This window comes from Mustelus asterias, chromosome 5, assembly GCF_964213995.1.
Source record: "Mustelus asterias chromosome 5, sMusAst1.hap1.1, whole genome shotgun sequence".
NCBI classification, from domain to species: domain Eukaryota; kingdom Metazoa; phylum Chordata; class Chondrichthyes; order Carcharhiniformes; family Triakidae; genus Mustelus; species Mustelus asterias.
Window position 1 is genome coordinate 85,428,054 of NC_135805.1, and position 24,660 is coordinate 85,452,713.

The 24,660-nt window shown below is 40.5% G+C and overlaps 1 protein-coding gene across 1 annotated transcript; it reads left to right on the forward strand.

Annotated features, from left to right (window-relative positions):
* Nucleotides 1-16,700: 16,700 nt before the first annotated feature.
* Nucleotides 16,701-23,857, forward strand: LOC144494137 (transcription factor Sox-7-like). Its single transcript, XM_078213734.1, has 2 exons — nt 16,701-17,038; nt 22,564-23,857. Exons 1-2 carry the CDS (start codon nt 16,810-16,812, stop codon nt 23,424-23,426), a joined length of 1,092 nt encoding a protein of 363 aa, XP_078069860.1. The 5' UTR covers nt 16,701-16,809; the 3' UTR covers nt 23,427-23,857.
* Nucleotides 23,858-24,660: the final 803 nt, after the last annotated feature.

Below are 24,660 nucleotides of genomic sequence, written 5' to 3' on the forward strand. Positions count from 1 at the left end.
AGCTCACTTTTCAACCATTTTATAATGAGTGAAGTAAGGATTGTGACAAACACATGGAATTGAGATTGAAGCTAAAATAAAAACTTGTAACATTTTTATTTTAAAATCTATTGAACTTTAATCATGGAATGGGCAGCATGGTTGCATAATGGTTAGCACTACTACTTTTTGGCACCATGGACCCAGATTTGATTCTGACCTTGGGTGACTCCCTTGTGGTGTTTGCATATTTTCCCCATGTACGCATGGGTTTCCTCCGATTGCTGTGGCTTCCTCCCTCGGCCCAAAGGTGTGTAGATTAGGTGGATTAGCCATGGTAAATGTGTGGGATTAGGGATAGTGGAGATGGGGGGCTGGGGTGGGATGCTTTTTCGGAGAGTTGGTACAGACTCGATGGGCTGGATGGCCTCTTCCTGCATTGTAGGGATTCTATGAATATTCCAGACTTTTATTAGATTTAGATTTATTAAATAGATAAAAATGAGATTTTTTTCAGAGGCAGAATGGCTGTTTATGAGTAAGTTCCAGCATCCGCAGTATTTTGCTCTTGACTTTTTCTTCCTGGGTTGCCTTGAGACATCTTCAGTCAGCTTAATGTCTCCCAGTCTGCTTGATATCTCACTGTGTCTGGATGGCAAAGGTGCCCCTGTAAATGACACCAGAATGAAACTGACTTTGTGTGGTGTTAAAAATTCAGTTTCACCTCCTCCAACAAGGTTTATTCTTTCAATGGTTTTTACAATGAGAATGCTGAGCAAAAAGTTCATTTCAAGTCACTGATTTTGTGGTCTGCATCCGTAGAAAACTGGAACAGCAAACCCTGTGGAGGAGCAGAGAATCACTCAGTCACGTCTGAATTTCCACATTTAACTGTGGATATGCAGGTGCTAGAAGTTGCTGTCAGTTTTGCACTATAGTGGCACAAATAGCTTTGCTGTTGATACAACCACAAATTCCAGGTCAATATGGATGGATGTGTTTACGAAAGGTAAGGCCTTTGCTTTCAATGGAACATATACAGGTTACACTGCTTTGCCTGTCACTAATATATACCACCTGCGATAATGAGTAACCGTTGCCAAAACCTGTGAAAGAGTTTGTAAGTTTCTATTTTTGATGGGCAATTCAGGCAATTTGTTGGTCAAATCCTCAGATAATTTGATTGTCAAATCTGGTATTGATCCATTGCAGAGCGGGTTCATTCAGATTCAGTTCTTGGCATGTGCCAGGATAGCTGACCACATCTCAGAAGATTTATCCAAGACCTCGGGTGCACAGAATCCACATCATTTTATGACATCTTTAATCCTATCTGTCCACCTCCACTACTGTAACTTTTGTCCTCTTGAAATGTGTTTCTCCACCTCTTTTATAAAAAGATTTCACTGATATAAAATGAACTACTTTGGAGCAAACAATATTTTCTCACCTCAGCCCTGTTGGAGACTTCATTGCTTGCATCTGAATGTGAAGTTAAGAATGAACTTTGTCTTGTTCGGAGGCATTTCTGTTTGCTGATCATTTTGTGGCATTGCTTACTACACATGAAAACGCTAATTCCCGTATCTGAACAATAATAGTTTATTCAGTTAATCAGAGAATAAAATTTTGAGATACAGCAGTGAAAAAGCAACAATACAGATGCCACAGTGAGAATTAAACATTTCAATTCAAATTATAGAATCCCACAGCATCGGAAGAGGTCATTGTGCTTGTCATGCCTGTGCTGCCTCTCTGAAAGAGTGACCCAGATAGTCCCAATCCCCATATTTTCCACTAATCTCTTTAAATTACCTTTAAGCAGATATCCAGTTGCTCTTTGCAAGCTAGTGTAGAGTCAGAATCCAGAACACTTTCAGATAATGCACTTCAGACTTTACCAACCCTATGTGTGAAGAAATTTCTCAATTTTCCAACCATTTTAACCCCTCATAATTTTGAATACCTCCATTAAGATGCCTCCCCAATCTCTTCACACAACTGAGGTCCTTCTCTCCCCCGCACCACCCCCCTCGCCTTTCCTGGTAAACTCACCAATGTCTTCATATCCTTCCAAAAGTGTGATCAGAATTGCTCACAATGCCTCTGTTTATAAGTATTCTACATGATTTCTGAACTACTTTAGCAACTTCCCTTCCACGGATTTAGATGAAACAACTTTTATACTGAAATTCCCTGATGCAAAAAAGTAGGTTATTTGGCAAACCAATGAGCATTGAAAGACTCCAGGAGAGGCAAAAACAGTGGAATGAGCAGATGTGGCAGATGCTGATTAATGTGACTAAGTATGAGGTAATGCATGGCTTGAGAGCTGGTGCAGGGGGCAGGGGTTTAGATTTTTGGATCATTGGGATCTCTTCTGGGGAAGGGGGCGACCTGTTCAAGAGGGACAGGTTACACCTGAACTGGAGGGGGACTAACATCCTGGCGGGGAGATTTGCTAGAGCCATTCGGGAAGGTTTAAACTAGTTTGGCAGGGGGGTGGGACCCAAAGCAGTAGGGAGACAGAAGAGAAGGTTGAAGGCAACGCAGAAGTTAAAGAGGCTTTCATTAAGTAGTAAAGGCAGTGGCAGTAATCCTAGTACCAGACAGATCAGGCAAAAGCAAGACGGAGAGCAAGGGAAGTCCAGATTAAACTGCATTTATTTCAATGCAAGAGGCCTGATGGGCAAGGCAGATGAACTCAGGGCATGGATGGGTACGTGGGACTGGGATATTGTAGCAATCACTGAAACATGGCTAAGGGAGGGACAGGACTGGCAGCTTAATGTTCCAGGATACAGATGCTATAGGAAAGATAGAACAGGAGGTAAGAGAGGAGGGGGAGTTGCACTTTTGATTAGAAAAAACATCACAGCAGTACTGAGAGGGGATATATTAGAGGGTTCGGCCACTGAGTCTATATGGGTAGAATTGAGAAATAAAAAGCGGGAAATTACTTCGATAGGGTTGTACTATATGCCCCTGAATAGCGGAAAATTGAGGAGCAAATATGTAAGGAGATTACAGATAGCTCCAAGAAAAATAGGGTGATAATAGTAGGGGATTTTAACTTTCCCAACATTGAGTGGGATGGCCATAGTATTAGAGGGTTAGATGGAGAGAAATTTGTTGAGTGTATTCAGGAGAAATTTCTCATTCACTATGTGGATGGCCCGACTAGAGAGGGGGGCAAAACTTGACCTCCTCTTGGGAAATAAGGAAGGCAGGTGACAGAAGTGTTACTGAGGGATCACTTTGGGACCAGTGACCATAATTCTATTAATTTTAAGATAGCTATGAAGAATGATAGGTCTGGCCCAAAAGCTAAAATTCTAAACTGGGGCAAGGTCAATTTTGATGGTATCAGGCAGGAACTTTCAAAAGTAATTGGGGGAGTCTGGGAAGGCAAAGGGATATCTGGTAAGTGGGAGGCTTTCAAAAGTGTGTTAATCAGGGTTCAGGGTAAGCACATTCCTCTTAGAGTGAAGGGCAAGGCTGGCAGAAGTAGGGAACCCTGTTGAGGCCCTGGTCAAGAAGAAGAAGGAGGCACATGACATGCATTGGCAGCTGGGATCAAGTGAATCCTTTGAACAGTATAGGGGGTGTAGGAGTAGAGTTAAGAGAGAAATCAGGAGGGCAAAAAGGGGACACGAGATTGTTTTGGCAGATAAGGCAAATGCATAAAGGGCAAAAGAGTAAGTAGGGAGAGAGTGGGGCCTCTTAAGGATCAACAAGGTCATCTATGTGCGGATCCACAAGAGATGGGTGAGATCCTAAATGAATATTTCTCATCAGTACAGTGGAACCCTGATTTTACGCGCCCCGATTTAGCGCAAAATCGGATATGACGCGATGAATCATTGGACCCTTTTTTTTGCTCTTTCTGGTTTAGTGATTTAGCGCGACCCTGATAACATTAGCGATAACATTTTATGGACCCCAACCATCGCGTTACAACGGGGCTGCACTGTATTTACTGTTGAGAAAAGCATGGATGTTAGGGAACTTAGGGAAATAAATAATGATGTTTTGAGGAGTATACATATTACAGAGAAGGAGGTGCTGGAAGTCTTAAAGCGCATCAAGGTAGATAAATCCCTGGGACCTGATGAAGAACCTGACCAGGAGATTGTGGGAGGCTAGGGAGGAAATTGCGGGTTCCCTAGCAGAGATATTTGAACCATCGATAGTCACAGGTGAGGTGCCTGATGATTGGAGAGTGGCAAATGTTGTGTCTTTGTTTAAAAAGCCTGGGAACTATAGGCCAGTGAGCCTCCCATCTGTGGTGGATAAGTTGTTGGGAGGTATTTTGAGAGACGGGATCTACAGGCATTTAGAGACGCAAGGACTGATTAGGGACAGTCAGCATGGCTTTGTGAATGGAAAATCATGTCTCACAAATTTGATTGAGTTTTTTGAAGGGGTAACCAAGAAGGTAGATGAGGGCAGTGCAGTTGATGTTGTCTACATGGACTTTAACCAGGCCTTTGACAAGGTACCGCATGGTAGGCTGTTGCATAAGGTTAAATCTCACGGGATCTAGGGTGAGGTAGCTAAATGGATACAAAATTGGCTTGATGACAGAAGCCAGAGGGTGGTTGTAGAGGGTTGTTTTTCAAACTGGAGGCCTGTGACCAGCGGTGTGCCTCAGGGATCAGTGCTGGGTCTACTGTTGTTTGTCATTTATATTAATGATTTGGATGAGAATATAGGAGGTATGGTTAGTAAGTTTGCAGATGACACCAAGATTGGTGACATAGTGGACAGTGAAGAATGTTATCTCGGATTGCAACAGGATCTTGATCAATTGGGCCAGTGGGCTGATGAATGGCAGATGGAGTTTAATTTAGATAAATGCGAGGTGATGCATTTTGATAGATTGAACCAGGGCAGGACTTACTCAGTTAATGGTAGGGCGTTGGGCTGAGTTACAAAGAAATCCAGGGGTACAGGTTCATAGCTCCTTGAAAGTGGAGTCGTAGGTGGACAGAGTGGTGAAGAAGGCATTCAGCATGCTTGGTTTCATTCGTCAGAACATTGAATACAGGAGTTGGGACGTCTTGTTGAAGTTGGACAAGACATTGGTAAGGCCACACTTGGAATACTGTGTACAATTCTGGTCACCCTGTTATAGAAAGGATATTATTAAACTAGAAAGAGTGCAGAAAAGATTTACTAGGATGCTACTGGGACTTGATGGTTTGAGTTATAAGGAGAGGCTGGATAGATTGGGACTTTTTTCTCTGGAGCGTAGAAGGCTGAGGGGTGACCTTATAGAGGTCTATAAAATAATGAGGGGCATAAATCAGCTAGATAGTCAATGTCTTTTCCCAAAAGTAGGGGAGTCTAAAACTAGAGGACATAGGTTTAAGGTGAGAGGGGAGAGATACAAAAGTGTCCAGAGGGGCAATTTTTTCACACAGAGGGTGCTGAGTGTATAGAACAAGCTGCCAGAGGTAGTAGTAGAGGTGGGTACAATTTTGCCTTTTAAAAAGCATTTAGACAGTTACACAGGTACGATGGGTATAGAGGGATATGGGCCAAATGCGGGCAATTGGGACTAGCTTAGGTGTTTTTAAAAAAGGGTGGCATGGACAAGTTGGGCCGAAGGGCCTGTTTCCATGCTGTAAACCTGTATGACTCTAATGTATTTTTGGAGAAAAATAAAATAAATGCATTTAATGGCAAAAAACTTAAGAGGTTCAAGTAAATAATTCTGGAAGTGAAAACATAGATGAATTCATAAAAGTGGGTAGTTTTATCAAATTGGGACAGAAAGATTTAATAATGGATTTAAACCTATAGGGAAAGATTATTTCCCCTGTTCAATTTGTGATTAGGTGTAGTCAATTTTAAATTGTCAGTAAGAGTGAAGAGAAACTTCTTGATACAGAGGGTTGTTAGAGTGTGGAATATATTGCCAGAGGGAGTAGTTGGGACAGGGACCACTGCTTCTTTTATGGGGAACTTAGATAAATAGTGTCAGAGACCTTCAAAACATTTGGAGTTCTTTAAATCTCCATTCCACGTCATTCCTTGTTTCCCATACCAACCCTCATGTCGTACCCACCAAATCAACTTACCAGACAATTAGAGCAGTGTGACAGATGAAAAGTGGATATTATAGATTCGAAGTGGAGAAAGCTATAAGACTATAGGAGAGCGTGGCTTTAATCGAGTGAGTACAGACTTAATCAGCAAATGCCCTCCTTCTGTACTGTAAAATAATGGCTCTTTCAGATAGAGAACTATCCACACTAGAAAGTTGTGTGATGAGCAAAACGAACAACAGTACATTTGAGACCATCCAGTGAGAAGTGAAACAGACCAATCATCCATCCCAGAGTTAGTTAAGAACAAATTTTCATAATTAAAAATAATCATTTACAGGCAGTTCCCGGGTTACGAACGAGTTCCGTTTTTAAGTCTGTAAGTCGAATTTGTATGTGAGTCGGAACAGTTACGTACAGTTCACATCTAGCGTCAATTCGTCAAATGTTTGTCTTAGTATATAGTATATATTTTACCTAAAACATCTTAAATATAATACAGTAATAATAATAAATGGAAATGACACAAAACTTGGATTATTTTTATATTTATATATATATATGTGTGTTTTTGTAGGTACAGCATAAAAAACATTAAAGTAATTTCTTAAAGTAAACATCCAGGGAGGCTTGAACAGAGCTTTTCTTTTTCTCATCATAAATGGCCTTGTAGCAGCTGAGGCCGTCGGTAACTGTCCGGTAAATTTTGGTGAACCTCTCTGCATTAGGATCTTGCTCCTCTAACTTTGCCATCCCTGCTTCAATGAGATGAAAGGCTTCAGCTAACTCCTTCGTCAGAAACTTATGGGTTCTGGGGTTTCTACGTCCCGGACTTCTTCCTCAAATGCTATCGTCTGCTGCTTCAGCTCCATAAGGTCCTCATTGGTCAGTTCTTCGGCATGGGATTCAAGCAAGTCTACGACATACTCTTCATTGATGTCTAACTGCAGTTGATTGTTACCAATATCAACCACAGCTTGCCTGGCTTCGGCGATGTCCTCAGCTGTAAACCCCTTAAAACCATGTGCGTAATGGGGGCACAATTTGTTCCACACTCCTTTCATGTTGGTTGTCTTCACTTCCTCCCAAGAATCTGCAATGTTTTTGATGCCATCGTAGATGTTGTAATTCCTCCAGAACTCCTTTAAGGTTATTGCATCATCTTGGGTAGCCCTGACTGCTTGTGAGAAGGTCCGGCGTAAATAGTAAGCCTTAAAGGAGGCTATGACCCCTTGGTCCATTGACTGAAGTAGTGATGTGGTGTTGGGTGGTAAAAAGACGACCTTTACATTGAGGTGAAGGTCATCTAAAGTGCTTGGATGTCCAGGGGCGTTGTCAAGCACAAGGAGAATTTTGAAAGGAATCTTCTTGGCCAAGCAATAGCATTCAGCAGCAGGAACAAAATAGTTCAGGAACCAATCTTTGAAGAGAGCTTTTGTTACCCAAGCCATTGTGCTTGACTTCCAAATAACGGGAAGAGATGCCTTGATGATTCGGGCTAAGTGCCCTCGGATTTAGGGAGCGATACAAAAGCATAGGCTTAATCTTGCAATCCCCGGATGTGTTACCAACAAGCAATAACGTTAGCCTATCCTTGGATGCCTTATGCCCTGGAGCAGTTTTTTCCTCTTTTGAAATGTATGTCCTTTCAGGCATTTTTTTCCAAAATAAGCCAGTCTCGTCTACATTAAATGTTTGCTCAGGCACATAACCTCCCTCCTCAATAATTTTTTCCAACATTTCAGGAAACTCTCGCAGCACTTACATCGGCACTCGCTGCTTCACCTTGCGCTTTAACATTGTGTAAATTTACCCTCCCTCTGAAACACTTGAACCAACCCCTACTCGCAACAAATTCTTCAACACAAGCATCTTCACTTGCTGCACGTGCAGCTTTTAAATCACTGAAAAGGCTTCGAGCCTTTTCTTGCACTAAGCCAAGGCTAATAGGAATGTTACGCTGATTTTGATCCTCTAACCAAATTACCAATAGCCTTTCCATTTCGATAATTAAACCGCTGCGTTGCTTAGTGATAATTGTTGCTTTCATCGGGACAGAGCCTTTTACATGCTCCATTACTCTCCTCGTGTCCTTTATAATTGTCCCGATCATTGATCGACTGTAGCCTAACGCTTTTCCGATGTTTGTTGGCGTTTCACCTCTCTCCGATCGCTTTATTATTTCCACTTTCATTTCAATCGTGATCGTTTTCCTTTTCTTTGATGCATCACCATCACTTGCATCGGATTTACGCTTTGGAGCCATGATTACGAGGGTAAATACACACAGAATTTAAGTCAAAACACAAAAGTCTCACTACAAACTGTTAATTATTGCAATTTATGACGCTCACAAATGAAGTAATTCCCAACCGCCCTGATCAGCTGGGCCAGAACCATGTGAAAAGTTAGCCCCTAAAACCCCTACAAGTTCGAGCAGGTCGAATGCTAGACTTGGAGCTGGAGAGTGAGTGCTGTGGTCAGAAAGGTGCGGTTCGTTGTGCTCGCACTTCTGGGTCGAGTTGTGATGGATACCATAATTACTGAGGGTATTAGCACTGGATGGCCATCAAAAGCGTGCAGAGCAGGTAGATCATGTCAATCAGCATGGAATGGCAGTGGTGCAATTTTGGTGCTCAAGGCTAATGCCTTCTGTTAGCTTTAAAGGGATCAAAAATACTTCCTGTTTAATTGATAATTGCTTTGACTCCACAAGCGTTTGGTGCTTTGTACGGTTTGAAGTTGCCAAAGTCTGGCGGGATTGGAGAGGCAGATACCGAAGAAATGTTGCTGACTTCAAAGCGTCGATACACACCAGTTGCTTCCTAACTAGGATACACCTCTGGTCAGTCCCCTTGGAAGAAAGCATAATTTGGAGAAGGAACAAAAGGTCACACCAGGATGAATGTTTGTCATGTTGCTGCATCTTCCCTCACCACTGTTCCAGGACGGCTCTGGCTTCAGAGTCAAAGACATTCAGATAGGGCTGCATGATACTGGGTTTAGAGGGTATTCTAGGAGATGTTTCACAATTTGGGGTACCTCTCCACAGTCACAGTCAACAGAATTTGTTAGGATGTACATAAGTTAATATGCAGGTATATTGAGTAAGTAAGACAAATGGGAGGTTGTACAGGGTATTGATGAGACCACATCTGGAATGCTGTGCACAGTTTTGCTCTCATTAGAAAAAATATATAATTACGTTAGAAGCAGTACAGGAAACGTTCACTCAACAAGTGGCTTATCCAATGAAGAAAGATTGAACGGGTTGGGTCTGTATTCATTGCGGTTTAGAAGAATGAAAGGTGATCTTATTGAAACATGTAAGACCCTGAGGGACTTTGGGTGGATACCGGGAGAATGTTTCCACCTGTGGGAGAGACCAGAACTAGGGAACCATTTAAGAGCAAGAGATCTCCCTTTTAAGATTGAGATGAGGAGAATTTTTTTTATCTCGGAGGGCTGTGGAATTCTCTTCCCCAGAAAGCAGCAGTCAATGAATTTATTCAAGGCTGAGTTAGACAGCGTTTTGATTGACAAGGATGTCAAAGGCTATGGGGGAAGATAGGAAAGTGGAGCCGAGACCACAACCAGAACAGCTATGATCTTATCACATGGTGAAGCAGGCTCAGAGGAGCCTCAATCTGCTTCAAAGTCCCACATTCTTAACCGCTGTGTGATCATAGGCAGCACATCATGCACATTTAATGCTATTCTGACAGCAGCCATATGGTCTTCCTTCTGCAGCAGGTCACTGAGACATCTGCATTTCAACCACCACAACAAACCAAGGGGTTACTAGGCAATGAGGACTATCAACTGACCACATAACTGATGACTCTGCTGTACAACCCATTCATTTGTTTGCAGCATACAAAGAACAAAGAACAATACAGCACAGGAACAGGCCCTTCAGCCCTCCAAGCCCGCGCCGCTCCCTGGTCCAAACTAGACCATTCTTTTGTATCCCTCCATTCCCACTCCGTTCATATGGCTGTCTAGATAAGTCTTAAACGTTCCCAGTGTGTCCGCCTCCACCACCTTGCCAGGCAGCGCATTCCAGGCCCTCACCACCCTCTGTGTAAAATATGTCCTTCTGATATCTGTGTTAAACCTCCCCCCGATTGCATGCCTGCAATGAAAACCAAGCTGCCACAAGAAATGTGATGAAGCAGGCCAAAACCATCTAATACTACACTTGTGTTGCCTGGACCGCTGGAGGAGCTCTGCAGCATTTAGCCAAGCAAGTTTCAAGATTTGTGGTGGTTCGCTTTATACTGGACAACCCTGACTTCATGAGTCATCATTCTTAGCAACCAGTTGTGAGGAGAGCAGCTAAGAAGCTGGAGAAGAAGAGAGCAGGCAATCGAGAGAGCCTCTTTTTGGACTGTGCATGAGAAACTTATTCAGTGTGATATCAGTAACTGTGACTCCAATTCCCCAAGTTCCCATACTTTATTTCCCCTTTGTTACTGACCATCACATCTTCCACTTCGCCGCAATACAAAAACCGTCACAAAATATACATTCCAAACCCAATTTATAAATGAAACAATTCCACATGCGAAAGTTCTTCTTATAGACTCAAACTCCCCTGCAATATCAGTTTCCAAACTCCCAGGCCTACATATCTGTACTTGTTAACAGTCCTAGAGCCTTTGAACAGCTCAGGAGAGAGAGATACAAACACCTGTTAATTCCCTTAAGTTCCTGTCTTCCGTGTGCTACCCAAGTGGCTGCAACAGTGGCTGGTGCATGACTGCTGACTTTCAGTAAGAGAAACTGCCAATGGCCTTGGAGGACAACCTCAAGTAGCTCTGGGCTTAGAAAGCTTGACTGTAGACTGCAGCATATAAGCATTGGAAGTGGCAGTCTGGACTGGCTCAATGACAGGCAACAGCAAGGGTGTTGGTGAACTAGCAGGGTGGTATGACAAATGCTGCCTTCCTGAGCAACCTGCTCCATGCCATTCCCTGGGACAGAGCCTCAGCAACCCTAGTCAGCTGTTGGAGGACGGTTTGGTGCAAGTCCCTTTCCAAACTTATCCACAGCCATGATGGCAGCAATCTGCATGTCAGTGAATCAACTGTGTACCATTGTAGTCTGACTTCCCACTGCAGCACTCAGACTTTTGGGGAATCTGCCTGTGCTGCAATAGAAACTGAGGCATCAAACATTAGATACTACACTTAGCTCCACAAGCAGTTCATGGAGTTCGCCACAACTTTCATGCTGGAAAGGATGAGTTATAAGCTCTTTGCAAAACACTGTGTCAATTTGGTGCTGGACTCTTCCATTATGTTAAGGTACCAGAGTAGAAGCCTAACTAGACCCCAATAGCTTTTCTATTTTGGTATTAGTGTGAGGATAAGATGTTTCACTCCAGCTGTGATTCTATTGACACACTAGGAACTTTTATTAGAACAAACTTTATTTAACAATACAGTTTAACTATAGCGCATAAATCAGCTTAACGTTTACCAATTAAAATACTTAAACATGACAAAATACAATTCTTAACTGCTAAACCATCTCTATTAGTTCCAATTCAAGCAATATTCCTCTTATAAACTCAAACTCCCCTGTAAAATCAGCTTCCAAACTCCCAGGCCTACATATTTGTACTTGTTAACAGTCCTAGAATCTTTGAATACCTCTGGAGAGAGAGAGAGAGAGATACAGACATCTGTCTTCTGACAGCCCCAAACATCAATCAACAGAGAGAGAGACAGAAAGACACCTCTTGCTTCTTTCAAGACCAGTCAGAAACTGATTGTTTTAAAGTCAAAGGGAACTGTGTTTTCCCTGCAAGCTGTAGATTATTTTGCACCTCTTTAGCTTCAGCCATGGTTTCCTTTATCAATTTAACAAACCCCACTGGCTTATCCTGTTTTACCACGTCTGTCTTCCCAATGTTTTTCTTAAACCACCGACACTGCGACTTTGTATGTGCAACTCTATTACAATGAAAACATCTAAGGTTTCTTATTTTTCTTCCATCCTCATATGTTTCCTTTTTAACCTGAGATTAAACAATCCCCACTATTTCCAAAGAGATCTTCTTTGCCTTTACTGCCCAAGGATTTCTCTTTTCCCCAGTTTCTATCCCTCATAGATTGAAATTGATGTCAAAACCCAAACCTTGATTCACGAACGATCTCATAATTATCTGCCATTTCTGCTGCCAGAATTTTAACTCTCTGTTCTTCCACGAGTTCTCACTACTTTGGGAAGTGAATTTTTGAACTCCTCCAAGGTAACCATTTCCCTAAGTGCATTATACGCCTAGTCTATTTTCAATACCCTTATCCAACTGTCAATTTACTTTGTTTGATTCTTTCAAATTCTATAAACATTTAGCCTGGTCCCTTCCTTAGATTTATAATCTCTGTCTGTAGGCTTCTAGCATGAGTTCATATGCACTTAAGATGGATTTTTCACCTCCTCATAATCCCTAGATACTTCTTCTAATAGTGAAGTAAACTCCTCTCTAGCTCTACCTATCAACTTTGTTTGAATCATCAATACTCACATGGTATGTAGCCATTTTACTTGTTTAGCTACTTTCTCAAATGAAATGAAAAAGGCTTCTACATCCTTCTCATCAAACCTTGGTGGTGCTTGAACATATTTAAACAGATCCCTACCAGAGATTTTGACTACGATAGATTTGTTCTTCCTCACTGTCCTCATCACTACTCCCAGCTTTTACCTTTGCCTCCGCCAGTATAAGTTGACATTCGCTTTTCAGTTCCAGTTTTTGAAGTTCAAAAACTGCCTCCCTTTCCTTACTCTCTCTTGTTTTTTTGTTCTGCAAATACTATTCTTTCTTTTTCTTTTTGTATGCCAGTGCTACTCTTTCTTTTCCCTTTCCTCTTTTTAATCACAATTTCAACTGTTTCATTTCATTTTCTTGCTGCAACTGTTTCATTTGTAGTTGAATTTTAGCCATTTGCAATGATCCAGACTGTTTCTGGCAAAGCTAGATGCTGAGCTATCACTGAAATTATCTCTGCCTTCCTCGCCCCTTCAGTTGTAGTCAAGTGCAGTTTGTTGCCAAATCCAAAAGCTTTGTTTTAACCGCCCTTTGTAAACCACTCTGAGTGACTTCTTCCACACCCAGCGAAACCTTAGCCACTGAAAGAGCCATTATTCCACAACATACTCCCTATTTAAACTAACCAAATGTAATACTTGAAGAAAAACAACAGATCCCCAATGCTCACAGTTTTGTAGCTTTTAATCCTGGAAAAGAGCGCTCGATTTTTGTTGGGGTATCAGAGCAGAAACCCCAGAGTATGTTATGAAGCCCCACTAGATCCCAGCAGTTTGTTCTAGTTTGGCATTAGTGGGAAGATAAGGTGTTTCACTCCAGCCGTGATTCTATTGACACACAAGGAAGCTTCTATCAAAACAAACTTTATTTAATAATACAGTTTAACTATAACAACCTTTTACCAATTGAAATTCTTAAACATGACAAGATATCATTCTTACTGCTAACCTATCTCTATTAGTTCCAATTCACTACATCCTGCACCCTCTCCTTTCCTTCTTCCCTATGTACTCTATGAATGGTACACTTTGTATAGCACATATGAAACAATACTTTTCACTGTATACCAATACATGTGACAATAATAAGTCAAATCAAATCAAGCAATATTCTTCTTCCAGATTCAAACTCCCCTTCAAAATCAACTTGCAAACCTCAAGCCTACGTGCTTGTACCTGTTAACAGTCCTAGAGCCTTTGAACACCTCTGGAGAGAGAGAGAGGGAGAGAGACTCTGACAGCCCCAAACATCATGCTCTAGAGAGAGAGAGAGACAGAAAAACACCTCTTGCTTCTTTCATGACCAGGCAGAAAGAGAATTGTGTGTTTCCCATGCAAGTCAGTTCTGCCCATTCACGTCACTCTGTCTCTATCAATCAACGTAATCAAAACCCTACTCTGAAACCCCAGGGATAAACCAAAATGCATTAACTCAGATTAATATAAACACAATCCTAACTTAAATCAAACATTAGCCTGCATCCTCAACATGTGAACTGCCTGGTGCAAACAACTTGGCACAGAGCTGAATTTTAAACATAATTCTTACAAGAAACATGATAAAAATACATTTCTTAAAGGCACATCACAATTCTCCCTGATGTTGACCACAGGCATTCTGGCAGGTTCCCAATGCACCAAAGATTTAAATTAACTGAAGCAGTCCACGTCCAAATGCAGCAAGAAAATATCTAGGCCTGGGCTGGCAAGAGGCAAGTAACATTCATGCCACACAATGACTTTCAATGGCATTACCATCGCTAAATCCCTCACTATCAAATAACTTGGGAGGAAGTTACCATTGACCATAAACTGAACAAAACTATCCGTATAAATACTATGACTTCAAGAGCATGTCAGATGCTAGATATCATGTGTCATATATCTCACCTCCTGACTCCCCAAAGCCTGTCCACCATCTATAAAACACAAGTCAGGAGTGTGATGGAATACTATCCACTTGCTTGAATGAATGCAGCTCCAACACACTCAAGAAACACAAAACCAACCAGGGCAAAGCAGCCCATTTCATTGGCACCCTATCCACAAACATTCACTCCTTCCACCACTGATGCACAGTGGCAGCAGTTTGCACCATCTACAGGATACAAACTCACCAAAGGTTCTCCTTAGCACCTTCCAAATGCTACCTTCTAGAAGGACAAGAGCAGCAGATATATAGGAACAACACCACTTGGAAGCTCTCCTCCAAGCCACACACCATCCTGACTTGGAAATATATTGCTGTTCCTTCACTGTCACTGGGTCAAATTCCTGGACCTTCCTCCCTAACAGCACTGTGGGTGTGCCTACACCACACACACTGCAGCAGTTCAAGAAGGCAGCTTACCTCTGCCTTCTCGGGGCGATTAGCGATGGGCAATAAATGCTGGCCTAGCCAGCGACTCCCACATCCCGTGAAGGAATTAATGACAACATTCCTCATCTATAGCTGAGTCCTCTGGCAAGCTGGCACCCATGCTACTGTTTTACCCTGCTATGGCTGCTAATGTCTCACCATGTGCAGATTCCATCTCTCTATTATCCTCTACAATAGGTGTAGTGCAAGCCTTTGAGCTGATGGCTACAAGTGTAAAATTGTGTGATGGTATATTTTTCACATCATTGCCTTTTTGCTATTCCTCCACTGCCTGGTCACATTGCATTCCTTCGGTATCTGAAAGATGAAAGGCACAAGGGGAAGATTAAGATGCAGTCAGGTGGTGGTGGTGATGGTGGTGGCGGGGGGCGGGGGGGGGGGGGTGATGGGGGAAGTAAGAGATATTTATAGCTTGTAAATTAGCAGAGTGTGTGGGATGAGGGGAATTGGGATGTGAGAAGAATTATGTATGAGGATACAATCATCAGCCCCTCTGGCATCTCAATACTGGCTTGCACTGTCTCCTCTATGGGGGACAAGACGTACAGGTGTACCTGTCCCTTTCTGGTTAATTCTTGCTGCCTCTGGTTGTGTGCCACCATGTTCTACAGGAGAGAGGGAAGTATGTCAATGAGTATTAGAAATCCACTGAATTAATAAATCTGTCCTGGTTTAATGGCTGGCAGTCATTTACAATGCGTGTAATGTAGGAGTGAGGCCTGCAGCGGTGTGCTGAGTGTGTGAGGGTGTGGTGGAATCCTGATTGATAGAGATTGTTGGTATGTGAGTAATGAGGGTGTGGTGAATGAAGCTAGTAGTTGCTAGGATATAGTATTTGAAGACACATTCGCTGATCTTGGCCACTCATGTGAGGTTATTGAACTTGTTCTAGCACTGCATCCTGGTCCTCTTCTCCTTGGCCTCCACAGCTATCTGCTCCTATTGTCTTCATAGTGTGTGTCTGGAGGACCTCCTGAGCCTCTGTGGATACAAGGCCTCTCTCCTTTCCACCCCCTCAACCGAAGCCTCCAATAGTGCCCTGGGAGCCTGGGTCCTCGCATGTTTTGCTATTATTCAATCTTTGCCAGGTCAAGTTCACTTCCTGCACGACCATCAGGACCTGCTCCAGCCACTGTGTACCTTCCCTTTAAGAATTGCAAGCAACCTTGAACCGTGCAGCTAACTTTAACTGGTGTTAGCCATTCATGGTATTGCCCCCACCCCCCACTGCTGAGACATTTAGCCAATGAACAGTATAGTTGGTGCTAGTTGGATATGGAGATCATTTTAAACAGCAGGTAATATGTACTGTCTGTAATGCATTCAACTTCACAATCCCCTCACATGTTTTTTGAGCGCTGATGAATTTAGCCCTCAAGTTTAGTCTCTTGGTTGTTTCTCTCTATCGTACTCAATGTAACATGAGCAATACAGTTATTGGAAAATACAATGACAATATCCTACGATAATTCACATTTAATCCATCACACACTAGACATTCTATGGTAATCAAAAGATGTATACACATTGAAAGGTTCAAGTGTAACACTCCCCGTTTCTGCTCTGTAGTTTTAAGTTTGTTGCTACAAGTCTGAGCTGTTTGATTGCAGACCAGTAAAAGGGAGGAGTTTCTATTAAAAACAGCCTCATGGTCATTGGTTAAATGTGCTACCAACTGACACTGAGGGAATAAATGAATCTGGACTCTCTTCCTGATCTGGGAGTTGATCTCACCAGCTTTAAGCATCAACATCGCTGTGATTTAATCTGACTGACTTTTATATATATTTCCAAAAGGTGTCCGGATTATTTTTGATTAGAGTGATCTGATCCACAGTGATGGCTACAATAATGAGCCCATACACATGGACAGAGGGTTTGGACTCTCCCACTGGGGAAGGAAAGCCCAGGGCTGGGCTCACAGTTCACGAATCTTCAGGCAGAAACAAAGCTGAGCCACGAATCCGGAGACCCATGAATGCCTTCATGGTCTGGGCTAAGGATGAGAGGAAAAAACTAGCAATCCAAAACCCTGATTTACACAATGCAGAGCTCAGCAAAATGCTGGGTAAGTATATACAATATATTGTCAAAACAGAAGCATATTAGGCGCATGCGATATGTGGATAGATTTAAGATTATATCTAAGAATTGTGACAATCTTAACCAGAAAACTGATTTTCCAAAGGTACAGGGTTTTAAAAAAAAATATTTCTCAAGTTATTTTGATGATGGATTCACAGTTTTATATTAATATACTTAGCAAATAGAAAATACACATTACTGTGTTTATCTGGATTAAACATTACTTGCATAGAAAATTTTGTAAGTACAACATATCTGAAACATTATTCATTACATAAAGTTTCATTTAATATTGCTTCTTTCTAAATAGTATTGGTTGAAGTAAGGAGGTTGTGAATGGTGAGCTGTAATTAGTTGTTTTTTGAGGTTTACATGTAGTTTATGTAAAGTAATATTTTTCACTGTATATGGTTTTATAAATTAAGAAAATATTGGTTAACATATGAAAGGATCTGTATTCGTTCCAGAAACAAGATGTGGCCCTCTAATGAAGTGTGTATGTTATCTTGTCTGCTGGACTTTGCTAATTTCTAGATCATATAATGTATTGTATAAATTTGCAGAGTAGTTTGTCTAAAATTACACTTGTGACCAAAGCTTGTTTCTTCTTACAAGAACTTAATTAGGACTAATTAAATTCCTACTTAGTGAATTTCTCTAAAATCGTGGTGTTAATACATTTACTTCCACTTTGGAAAAACCATATTGACACATTATGGTATATGAATAGTTTTAAAGCACAGTGAACATAACTTAAAGCTTTCATCTCGTATTAAATAAACTGTCCTTTGATGTATGATTATCTGCCATATTCAACCTTTTGGGGATTATATTTCATTTTACCTTCGTCCTAAATACTGCAGGTACACAGATACTGAAATAATTCCATTGAATATTTGACACTTTGAATTACCTCACCTTCTGCATTCAAACTGAAAAGTTGTGCTTTCCAGGGTTTCTCAATTAGCAATAGCTAAATTGCTAGCTAAAATATATATCATAGTTTTATAATAGGCTTGAACAAATTTACTGTTGATTTATCATAAACTCCTCTCCTTTGCATTGAACCAAATTCATCTCATGGTGTGATAAAGTTTAAAAAAAAGAGTATTTGTATGCAGCTAAGAATTAAATAGGTTTTGCTTCTCTAAGAGATTAACCTCATGAACTGAAACAGAACTGGGCTAGAGGTGATCAGTTCTTAAAAACATTAGAGATGGTCTTGATTAAAAGAAAAAATGTGGTTCCTTCAATTTTCGCCAACACTGAAATTGTTTAAAAATAATTTTAACTTTCTATCTTGGAAAGAATTTTGGTGTTTGTGTCTGAATTTGATTTGAACTGGGTCTAACTTGTTAGTTTATAGAAGCCTTCCTATGTAACAATACAATCATCTAAATGTGACTAGCTATACCCCAAAGGAAGGTTAAAGTACATTTTAATAGTACACAATTTGACATAATCTTACTTGCACAGTAAACGTGTTTCTGCACTGATAACTTCCTAATGTATCAAGTATTCTTTAATTCAGTGTGCAGTGTGGTGACAGATCTGCTTTAGTCTCGTGCTATTCATTTGAGTGAATAAAAATCCCACTAGGTGGCATCTAAACATCTCCTTCCACTAGGTCTGGCATTTAATATATTCCTTGTTAAGGAAAATGTAACGAGGGGCTTGGATTGGGTAGGACGTCTACAGCTTGTTTAAGGAGTTACTCCTACATAGTCCTGGGAAAAGGAGAAAACAAGAGAACTTAAGTGAAACAATTGAAAATAAAAATACAGAGAGTGCACTGATAATCCATTTTCTCCATTTACTAGAATGCAGTGCCCCAAGATATATGAACATTTCTAATTTACAACGGTGACTTGACTTCAATGCAAATTGGTCACATTTGTATATTAGACTAAATTGGGGAATGGGGTGCGGCTGATGATTTCATCCAATAAAAGGGTGACAGGGAACCACAAAAGGTAAATAGAATTAAAATGTGGACAGAATTGTGGCGGATGAAATTACGAAGAGATAATTGTAAGGTAATGCACATTGGAAGAAAAAAAGAGTGGATTGCTATCTACTCCGAAAATTGCATCAACCTGTCTACTGGTGAAATTGAAAGAAATCTGGGGCTTGACATTTAGCAGCCTAGATTTTCCAATTGGTGTTTTTTAACCATCTGACCCACTTATTTTGAACAGGCTAACCCCAGTACAAAAATAACAATGATCAGAACACCTATGCTAATGTGTCCAGCCCTAGTGAAACAGCAACCAACAAAGCAAATAGAAAGCTCAGCTGTATTGCCAAATTAGCAGATAACAAGTTTGAGGATGCTTTGATGTCTGTGGCCCCTCTGAGCAGCCGGGACCTTGAAAGAAAGTACCAAGTATTTAAAGAAGTGTCGTAAATATCACATAGTACATTAGTGGGAAATCTAAAGTGCTACCTCAAACTTAACTCTGATAAGGGGACATACATTCAAATTAACAAAAGATAAATATGGGACTGATGATGAACATCAGTACTTGCAATAGACTCCAAGTCAGGGAAATAAATGGTGGCAAAAACCTTGGGAGTCATATGAGAAGTAATAGAGTGCTATCTGGACTATTGGTTGCTCTGGATAGGTTAGCCATGATCATCTTCAATATCTGCATTTATCATCTGACTGTCTAAATTAATAAATGTTGGAATGAGTTGTGGAGCAGAATTTGCCCCAGTTAATACCTATATTATAGACAGCTTAACCAACCATTCCAGTTTGAAAAATAACAAAGTGCTATAACTCCAAACAGTTAGCAGAAGTATTGGAGTTTTCATAAAACCTGAGATGTGATTAACAGTATATTTGCTATTTTATGAACATTTATTTTTGACCAAGTATAGTTCTTTAGAAAGTTAATTAAATTACTTCTGCCCTGGCATCACACTCGGAAAGAGAAAAAAACATGAGCGCACACTCTTGGAAATCGAAAATGTTCTTGTCTTGACTCATTTATGCATTAAACAGTCATCAAAGCTAAATAGCCTACCTAAGACTTCCAAGTGGTCATGGAAAAGAGTTGATTCCCTTACTGAAAATGGTACAGAATATAATGTGAAGAGTTGATGCAAAATTCTGAATGCAAGTTATAGATCTACCTCCTACTTCAATGTGGAATACAGAATCTGACCCAAATATTAATCAAGTGAGACCATTTAGCTATTTTCTATTCACTTGAACTTTACAATAACTCCAGTTCTTGCACATTTAGCATGCAGTCTGGATTCCCCAGCGATTGCTTTAGATCTATTTCAGGCGCAACAGTAAATTGATACAGACTTTTATTCGCCACATAGATTTCCACAATTTATAATAGGTCAGCAACAACTAATAATCAGGTATCTCACTACATTGAAAGATATGACCAGAATGGCCTTTATCACCTCTTGTTGCCTTGTGAGTGGAAGCCACAACTGAAGCAATATGTTTACAAAGATATCAAAGAGTTTGCTGGAAACCCATATAAGAACAGGATGTCTGTCTGTGCAAATTATTTTTAGCTCTGGCCAATCCCTTCGTAAGAAGTTTAACAACACCAGGTTAAAGTCCAACAGGTTTATTTGGTAGCAAAAGCCACACAAGCTTTCGAGGCTCTGAGCCCCTTCTTCAGGTGAGTGGGAATTCTGTTCACAAACAGAACTTATAAAGACACAGACTCAATTTACATGAATAATGGTTGGAATGCGAATACTTACAACTAATCCAGTCTTTAAGAAACAAAACAATGGGAGTGGAGAGAGCGTCAAGACAGGCTAAAAAGATGTGTATTGTCTCCAGACAAGACAGCCAGTGAAACTCTGCAGGTCCCTTCGTCCCATTGTCGGTGCAGTCATTACCTGTAATCTTATATCATCTAATTTGCTATCCAAAGTATACTCCTAAATAAACTGCAAATTTTTGTTTGTTTATTTGGGAGGTCAATTTTATTAAACTCAACCTTGCAACCCAGCTGTTCTTAAAACATTACCTTAAGGAAGTGGTGTTATGGACTGCAAAATGGTTGAGTAATTTATCATAATTGGCACTCAACCTGTGGGACATGATCGATTTCTGAAAAATGTAAAACCCAGGATTGATTGTATTCTAAATGTACCCCAGAGCAAACCTCATTTTATGCTTCAACAAATCAATAATAAAGTTCATAAAATGGTCTGGCTGCACAGAAAAAAATAAATATTGACTTGAAAACCTGATGCTACTTTATAGGCAAGAGAGTGTTTCCCTCCTGAATGTCTCTTTCACTTTGTTTTCACCTCGGAGGCAAATAATATACTGGCTTAAGTGAAGGGTTACTCCTCTTCCTGTTTGAATGCACAAAGTGAAGCAGTCTTTCCAATATGTGTGCAACTACTTCCAGTGGTTGGAAGGAACATTCACCATCAGTGGACAGACATTCCACAAGACTGAAAAGGCTTGGCAGATATGTCTGCTTTAAGAAATTGATAAAGTATGCTTCATTTGGAAGCAGAGATTCTTTCCATTCATATACAGCAGACTAACATTTCAATAATCAATCAAATATGTCTAATTTCCTTCCCAACAGAAAACACTTGTATGCCTATGAAATGAATAAATTTGAATTTGGAAAATAACGACAACTAATCTTTTTGAATGTATTTAATTATTTTGGCTTCCTTTATAAACATGTACTCTCCTCAAGAGGATTTTTTTCTGAAAAAAGTTAAATTTTGATAAACCTTGCTTCCTTTAAAGGCGAAGCTTTCTAGTTTCTGCTGAAGTTGTTGATTTCAGCCAGGGGTCACACCCTGCAAGCTGCCTGCTGGAAAGTACATCTGTGTGGACTTCTGCTAACAGCAGGGAAGTGGCTGGAGTGTTATATGTACTTGAGTGGTCTTTATAACACCCGCCATCCAAGAACCTCTTGTGCAAGCGATGCCGAGGGAACCGCACCTAGTATGAGTTGGTACATTCAGAAAAAGGGGTGGACAAATTTGGGGGAAGGAGAGGCATGGCAAATATTTTGTACAGACAGGTTTGACGATTAGTTGCTCCAATTGCTTAATGTGAGAAACTGTAGTGATTTCAAAAAGAGCTGAAGATGAAGAATTAGACCTAATCCAATTTTGTTATTTGTCAACCAATTCCTTTAGGGAGAGTTGATTAATTATATAACCCCTTCTATTTATTTTTGAAACTTTAGAAATAAAGGTTTTAGTCACCACATTTGGGAGTAATACCACATGGGTAAACAAAAACCAATAATAATACCTCTTTTAAAACAATATTGCCTTTCTTTCATATTTTAACACTGAAAGCAGTTAATTTTCCTACACTCTCAAGTGACAGCGTATTGTCACGTCAAAGAAAATATTGGTGTTTATTGTTCAATATGAAATTGTCAATTTATATTTTACCGATTGAGTGTCAAAGGAATGATGTTTAACTATAAGCTGTAAATGAATATGTTGTTGTCACTTCTGATTGAAATCACGGATATATTTTAGGTAAATCATGGAAGGCGCTCACTCCTTCCCAGAAGAGGCCTTTTGTGGAAGAAGCGGAAAGATTGCGAGTCCAGCATATGCAGGATCATCCTAATTACAAATACAGACCTCGGAGGAAAAAACAGATCAAACGTCTCTGCAAACGTGTAGACCCCAGCTTCCTGCTCAACAACTTCCCCCACGACCAGCCTCCTGTCCACGGTGGAAGGCTGTGTAGGGGACCTCTGGAGGAAGAAGAGGATAAAGGCTTTCCACCAGCCTCAAGACTTCCTGCAATCAGCAGATTCAGGGAAACACAGACAACAAACAACAGCTTCGACAACTACGGGCTGCCCACTCCCGAGATGTCCCCTTTAGATGTGATTGATGCTGATCACAGTTTCTTCCCACCTCAGTGTACAGAAGATTCACCTTCTCAGATGAACGGAGTAATGTATCGCTCTGACTACAGTCAAAGCCCCATCCGATGTGGACATCTCAGTCAGATTTCAATCCCCCAGAGTAGATCTACCACGATGCACCCAACATCTAGCCATCCTCCTCCACCTTATTATAACCGGATCCAGCATTCAGCCTTCCAGTCCATGAACTCCAGCACGTCTGTCCACCTTTCTCCCCCTCGTGACCACCATCATCTAGATAACCTGGAACATATCAGCCAGGCTGAGCTTTTAGGAGAAGTGGACCGCAATGAATTTGATCAGTATTTGAACACCTCTAGTCAGCTAAATCAAGCCGGGATGGTAATTAATTCACATCTACCTGACATTGGTTCATCAGGAGGCACAAGTTCAGAGAGGAGCCTTATATCTGTGTTAGCAGATGCTACTGCGGCATATTACAATAGCTACAGTAGCTCCTAGACCAAACAAATAGACTTGAACTTTTCTGAGTAACAACAGTATTATTCACAAAGATCTCTGGACATTGAAATATCCTCAGGGTAGCAAAATAAACTAGTAATGCTTTTCATAAATGATGACCAAAATATTTATATTGGCTTGAAGTCGTTTTTTTTTGCAACACTTCTAAAATATTAAACTGCTTGACACTTGGACTGCTTGCTTTCCAATCATTAGGCTGAAACTTTTGTGCTTGTAAAGAGCTTGCAAGATATATTTGAACATCCACTGATTGCTTCATCTTTTTCTATTTGGTTATTGTAAACTTTCTCGTTATAAATGTTTGCATACTATTCTATTGGATGGAGAAAATTAAGTGATCTGAACTACCTGATCAATGACGAATCATGAATGATTATGTTTTCAATTTAATAAATGTTTCATGGAGTATTAATTGCAGTTTCATTTTTAAATTGCTGAACATTCATAAATGTCTTTTAAATTCAATGAAATATGTTGCCATATTTGGCCAGATTTAATTTTCAGTGATTACTATCATACCATTACTGCCATTTTACAAATGACATCTGACTATTTGGAATTTGTGACGTCAATTAGACAGTCATCCAGTCATTCAGTTCAACAATTCACTCACTGCTACACAGTGAGAGCTTGCATTAGCAGGTATGCTGTAATAAGCAAGCTCTGCAGCTCTCCATATAACAAATAATTCGCTTAACGCAATACCATGGCAAGGGTCTACCACAAAACGAGAGAATGTGAAAGTTAGATTTTAAATCCGATAGCACTGCTTCCACTGTCTGGACTGTGAGGGCTTCGCGTTGACCCCGGGGATAATGTAGAATGGGGGAGTGAGGATAACCTAACAATCAAAAGTGGAAAATTATATACATTAAAATGGAGAGGGCATCTTACTTGATTTGTAAAACATACCCTGTGTGTTCTTTATTTTGAATATTTAGTTTGATTCTGAAGACAGAAGACTGTCTAACATTACACATGTAGATCTTCATCAGAACTGGATGCTAAATGCCCTTCAGAGGACTAGATAATAGTAGGGGTGGAGGGGGAAGAAGAAAGAGAACACAAGGAAGGCATTTAATAGGTGGAATTACCAATAAAACAATTTCTTTTCATAAAGTTCAGGTTGTAATTGGAATCAGTGGGGTTATAACAGATTCCAGAGAATGCAAAGATGGGGAGTAAGAAGGGAGGAATCAGAGCTTTCCTGAGT